At 49.5% G+C, this 6000-nt stretch overlaps 1 protein-coding gene and 1 non-coding gene across 6 annotated transcripts in view; one reads left to right on the top strand and one right to left on the bottom strand.

Annotated features, from left to right (window-relative positions):
• CHAF1A (chromatin assembly factor 1 subunit A) overlaps positions 1 to 6000 on the bottom strand; it is a 41008-nt gene that overhangs the window by 12740 nt on the left and 22268 nt on the right. For all 5 annotated transcript variants that reach the window (XM_017528419.1, XM_017528417.1, XM_017528418.2 and 2 more), the window contains 4 exons: positions 2302 to 2528; positions 1653 to 1821; positions 1471 to 1551; positions 708 to 800 (listed from right to left, as the gene is read on the bottom strand). In XM_017528419.1, coding sequence (XP_017383908.1) covers positions 708 to 800; positions 1471 to 1551; positions 1653 to 1821; positions 2302 to 2528 — 570 coding nt within the window. The remainder of the gene's footprint in view (positions 1 to 707; positions 801 to 1470; positions 1552 to 1652; positions 1822 to 2301; positions 2529 to 6000) is intronic.
• On the top strand, positions 5538 to 5644 carry LOC119471244. Its single transcript, XR_005200274.1, has one exon. It is a non-coding gene; the product is annotated as a U6 spliceosomal RNA (small nuclear RNA).

Below are 6000 nucleotides of genomic sequence, written 5' to 3' on the forward strand. Positions count from 1 at the left end.
TCTGGTGAATGTGTGATTGTGGAGCCGTTTAACAGGGTTGAGTGCCTGTCCGCACGGCCCAGTCATCGGGCAGACACAAGCAGGGCCTGAGACCACTCTCTGACAGACATTTCAGGACTCGGTGGTCAGATATGCACAAGGAATGGAGACCCTCAAGTCCGACCCTGAGACAGTCACACCAAATCCCTGCTTCCCAAACGACAGGCCTTCAGAGCCCCAAAAACAACTTGCTTGAAAGTTCTACAACCTTACAGAATCTGGAAAGGGGTGGCAGGCAGGTTCGCCTGCAGAGACGTGGGACCTTCTGGAGAGATGGGGAAGTTCTACGCTTTATTTTGGGCTGTGGTTACACACATCTACTCGGCTGTTGTAAGTCATCAAACTCAACACTTAGGATGCACACGTCTTGGTACATGCTGACTGTACGTCCGATAGAGTGGTTTCCAGCCCTCTAACCCACAGGCCACGGCCATGCTCCCTCACCAGAGTGTCTGCTCACTTGCAATTTCCTCGTATGTCTGCCACCCTCTCAGGTGATGCTAAGTTCAGGCCCAGCCATTCCGACAAGGGAGCTTGCATGCTGGGAACACAGTTCAAATCGCCTATGGCTGGGTGGGGACTCCCGTCACCCTCCCAGGTCAGGCCACCAACCACCAGTCTGTGAATGAGTTTTTTCTGAGCCAGTGACCTCTCTTTCACTCCCTCACCTCTGTCACACCTTCGTCCTCAGACAGGTACCCATGGGGCACAAAGAAACCATCGTCCTCATCTTCATCCTCTCCCACGTCGTCATCATCATCCTCAAAAGGAGAACAAAAGAGTTCATCAGATAGAAAAGTAGAGCGTGTGTCTTATTAAAAACAATAAATTGGCCAGGCACGGTGGCTCACGCATCTAATCTCAGTACTTCGGGAAGCCAAGGTAGGTGGATCACTTGAGCTCAGGAGTTCAACACCAGCCTGGCTAACATGGTGAAACTCCATCTCTACTAAAAATACAAATTTTAGTTGGGCACCTGTAATCCCAGCTCCTAGAGAGGCTGGGGCAGGAGAACCACCTGAACCCGGAAGGCGGAGGTTGCAGTGAACTAAGATGGTGCCACTGTACTCCAGCCTGGGTGATATAGCAAGACTGTCTTAAACCAAAAAAATGTAACGCTGTGAACATCTGTTTGGCATGGCCTTCTGACGGACACTGAGCAATTAGCAGAAAGCCACCAAGTCACAGCGGCTGTGCTGTCAGGTAGAAATGGTGAGTAACAGACTGGCAGGAGGTGAGATGGAGCTGCAGGGCCACAGTGCAGATGCAAACGGGATTCTACCCCGGGCAGCCATGCAGGCGAGTGTCGCCAGGTGAGATTTTTCGAGCAAAGCTCGAAGTGTGGATGTTAAGGGAGATTTGGATTTCAGACCACACAGCAGGCCAAACAAAAGCTGTCCGAGAGTGAACACAGCTGGGGTATGTCCTTACCCCTTCACTGTGAGACAGGGACTCCCCAGGTTCCTCTTCTTCCCACTCCTCATCGCTGTCCACTTCATAGTCGAGGAGCTTCTGAGAAAAGAAATACACGGCACTCACGACTGCCTTCGGGGCTGGAGGGAAGGGGCACAGCGAGGTGGTACAGGGACGGAGGCCTGCTCGGGCCCGCTCACCGTGTCCTGGGCCCAGGGGTCTCGGGCACGGATGAGCGTCGTCTTCTTGTTCCAGGTCCCCCAGTAGGCTGGCCGGTGGTTCTCACAGAACTGCAGGAGCTTCATCCTGCCGAACTTCCTCCTCTCGGGAACACTGTCGCCCTTCCCAGGCTCCACAATCACGACATCACTAAGAAGGAAAACTCTGGGCTCAGGATCGTGCTGCCCTAGACTCGCTCACACACCACCCAGGGACCTCCCAGTGAAGCTGGCCTGACAATTCCAGAAAGTTGGGAGATCGTAAAAACCAGCACTACCTGTCCCCAGAGAAAGGCCAGGAACGTGGACTCGAGGGACAGAGGGAGGAGGGTGCAGCCTGCAGGAGGAGAGGGAGGAAGGCTGCCCAGGTTCAGCCCCAGAGCATTTTTAGCAAGTGGAGCCGGGAAATCTGCAAGAGCAGGGGGTGTCCTTCACTGGAGCCAGGAGGGGCTGGGAAGACAGGAAGAAGAAAACTTCAGGGGCTCATAGGAAGGCCAGGTGGAGAGATGCCTGAGCCAGCAGAAGACGAGCAGCAGAAGGCCCCCGAGCTCCTGCCTCGGGGACCGCAGGATTTGGGCAGCTGCCCTCCAGCGTCACTAGTGGGCAAAGGCCAACCTGCTTGGGCTCTGACCTGTTGAAAATGTCTGCGTTCTGGGTGGAAACGTGGGTGGGTCCGGACCTCAGAGGCTGCCGGCCTTTGAGGTCTTTCAAGAAGGATAATTCACCATTCTGCTGCTGAAGGAGCTGGTCTAGCTGACTGCAGAGGTCTGGGTTGAAAACAGTCCGATACTGAGGGGCCAGGACCATGTGCTCTTTAATTTCAAAGGGGGCAAACTTTCCACAGGAGCCAGCAAGGGTCTGAAATAAAGAAGAGACCCAGTGGGGTCTTCAAGCAATGGGAGAAAGGAGGCACCATGGACACACAGCAGGGTGCTGGTGGGATTCACCCAGGCTAAGGGCAAGGCGCAGACTCAAAAACCCAGGCACTATGTAGGTCCACAGAGCCGAGTTTCCAGAGCTACAGGAAGGAGGTCAGATCAGGAGTCTTAAGGGACAGGATGTGGGGACAGACTAAAAGGGTGATGGAAATAGTGTGTATCTTCATTATGGTTAGCAGGCCCTGTAATTTGTCAATATGAAATTCCTGAAAAGGATGTGTTTTATTGCATGTAAATTATATCTCAACAAACGTTGCTTAAAAAAAAAAAAAAAAAAAAAAAAAAGGCCAGCACAGTAGCTCAGGCCTGGAATCCCAGCACTCTGGGAGGCCGAAGACAGTGGATCACCTAAGGTCAGGAGTTTTAAGACCAGCCTGGACAACATGGTGAAACCCTGTCTCTACAAAAAAATAAAAAAATTAGCCAGGGGTGATGGCAGGCACCTGTAGTCCCACTACTAGGGAGGCTGAGGCAGAAGAATCACTTGAACCCAGGAGGTGGAGGGTGCACTGAGCCGACATTCTGCCACTGCACCCCAGCCTGGGTGACAGAGTAAGACTCTGTCTCAAAAAAAAATAATAATAATTTAGAGACAGGGTCTTACCGTGTCGCCCAGGCTGGTCTCCAACTGCTCTGTTTTTCTGAGATAGAATCTTGCTTTATCACGTAGCCTGGAGTGCACTGGCACGATCTTGGCTCACTGCAACCCACTCCTCCTGGATTCAAGGGATTCTCCTGCCTCAGTCTCATGAGTAACTGGGATTATAGGTGCCCAGCACCATGCTCAGCTAATTTCTGTATTTTTACTAGAGACAAGATTTCACCATGTTGGCCAGGCTGGTCTTGAACTCCTGACTTCAGGTGATCCACTTGCCTTGGCTACCCAAGTGCTGGGATTGCAGTCGTGAGCCACTGCACAAGGCCAAAAGTAGAAATTTCTGTGTAACAAAAGACTCTGTAAACAAAAGACTCTGTAAACAAAAGTAGACTGAGATGAAATATCTGAGGATTAAATACCAGACTGTAAAAAAACTCTTATTACAGATCAAGCCAAAAAAAGAAGTCAGTTCTGTTTAAAAANTAGGCCCAGCATGGCTGAGAGCACTCACTCCAGGGCTTCCTGCCTTTCCTTGCGCCGCTCCTCCTTGAGCCGCTGCTTCTCTGCCTTCTCCTTCTTCTTGGCCTCTTCCTTGGCCCGCTTGGCCTCCTCTTTCAGCTTCTCCTTTTCTTCTCTTTCTGCACGTAACTTGAGCTGTTTGCCCAGGCGCTCCTGATCCTACAAGACAGTGTGGCAGGTGACAGGTGGCCTTCTTGCCAGCCACCAGGAGGGAGCTCAAGACAGTGTCAAGTGGCCCTCTCTCTAGCTCCCAGGAGGAAGCTCTGATCAGAGCATGCGGGACGGCTGGACCTAGATGACAAGGACAGAATTTGGGGACCAAGGCCAGGTGCAGTGGCACGTGCCTGTAATTCCAGCACTTTGGGAGGTCAAGGTGGGTACATCACCTGAGGTCAGGAGTTCAAGACCAGCCTGGTCAACATGGTAACACCCCGTCTCTACTAAAAATACAAAAATTAGCCAGGCGTGGTAGAGGGTGCCTGTACTCCCAGCTACTCAGGAGGTTGAGGCAGGAGAATCACTTGAACTCAGGAGACCTAGGGTGCAGTGAGCTGAGATCACACCATTGCACTCCAGCCTGGGCAACTAAGTGAGACTCAGTTTAAAAAAAAAAAAAAAAAAAAAAAAAAAAAAAAAAAAAAAAAAAAAAAAAAAAAAAAAAAAAAAAAAAAAAAAAAGGGTAAAAAATAGGAATTGGCAAGTCACAGAAGAACTAAAATGGGAAACCAACATAAAAAAATGCTCAACTGCACCAAGAGTCAAGTAAAAATGGAAAGTAAAACAAGAATATCAATTTTTTAAAAATGCATCAGGCTGGCAAAGTTAAAATTCATTCCATCCACTAATATCACAGAATCAGGAAGAGACATTTTTAGGCATTGCCAGGAATGTGCATCTGAGTTTTTCCCGTCTGGCGGGCACTCTGGTCAGGGCTAATGACGTTTCAGCAATGTGCTGTTTTGTTCTAGAGGCGAATCATGCTTAGTTTGCTGTCCCAAAGGAGGTATGTGTGCAGAGAAGCATACGCAGGAACCCCTACTGTGCCACTGAGGGCAGAGAAGCTGAGATAGCAGCAGGCTCTGTGGCTGAGAGAACTGCTGAGGCCAGGAGGTCGAGACCAGCCCTGGCAACACAGACCCCATCTCTGCTACGAATAAAATTAGGGAGGCTGAGGTGAGCACATCATCTCACGTCAGGAGTTCAAGATCAGCCTGGCCAATACGGTGAAACCCTGTGTCTACTAAAAATATAAAAAATTAGTGAGACATGGTGGCGGGTGCCTGTAATCCCAGCTACTCAGAAGGCCAAGGCAGGAGAATTGCTTAAACCCAGGAGGTGGAGATTGCAGTGAGCTAAGATCGAGCCACAGCATTCCAACCTGGGTGACAGAGCAAGACCTCATCTTAAAAAACTAAACAAATGAATAAATAAAATTTAAAAAAAAAGAGAGAGAAACCATGATAACATTGCATTATTAAGTATTATGCAACAGTGAAAATAAACGACATGGCCGGGCGCGGTGGCTCACGCCTGTAATCGCAACACTTTGAGAGGCCGAGGCAGGCAAATCATCTGCAGTTGGGAGTTCGAGACCAGCCTCATCAACATTGAGAAACCCTGTCTCAACTAAAAATACAAAATTAGCCGGGTGTGGAGGCACATGCCTGTAATCCCAGCTATTCGGGAGGCTGAGGCAAGAGAACCACTTGAAACTGGGAGGTGGAGGTTGTGGTGAGCTGAGATCACGCTACTGCACTTCAGCCTGGGCAACAAGAGCAAAACTCCGTCTCAAAAAAAACAAACAAAAAAATAGTACTCGCTTCAGCAGCACATATACTAAAATTGGAACGATACAGAGAAGATTAGCATGGCCCCTGCACAAGGATGACACAAAAATTCGTGAAGCGGTCCATGTTTTTTTTTTTTTTTTTAAATAAAAGGAGAAAGAAATCACATGGGCCTGTGTTTGTCACTACAGAATGTGTTGATACAACAATGTCATGTTGTATACCTTCAAGATATGCAATTGTTGTGAAATATTTTGAGATACAAATAAAAGGATAGGCCAGGAGCAGGGGCTCATGCCTGTAATCCAAGCACTTTGAGAGGCCAAGGCTAGGAGAAGCTTTCGAGGCCAGAAGGTCAGGACCAGCTGGGCAACATAGGAAAATCCCGTCTGTACACAAAAATTTAAAAATTAGGCCGGGCGCAGTGGCTCATGCCCATAATCCCAGCACTTTGGGAGGCTGAGGTGGGCTGATCACTTGAGGTCAGG

This window comes from Cebus imitator, unplaced genomic scaffold, assembly GCF_001604975.1.
Source record: "Cebus imitator isolate Cc_AM_T3 unplaced genomic scaffold, Cebus_imitator-1.0 Scaffold53, whole genome shotgun sequence".
Taxonomy (NCBI): domain Eukaryota; kingdom Metazoa; phylum Chordata; class Mammalia; order Primates; family Cebidae; genus Cebus; species Cebus imitator.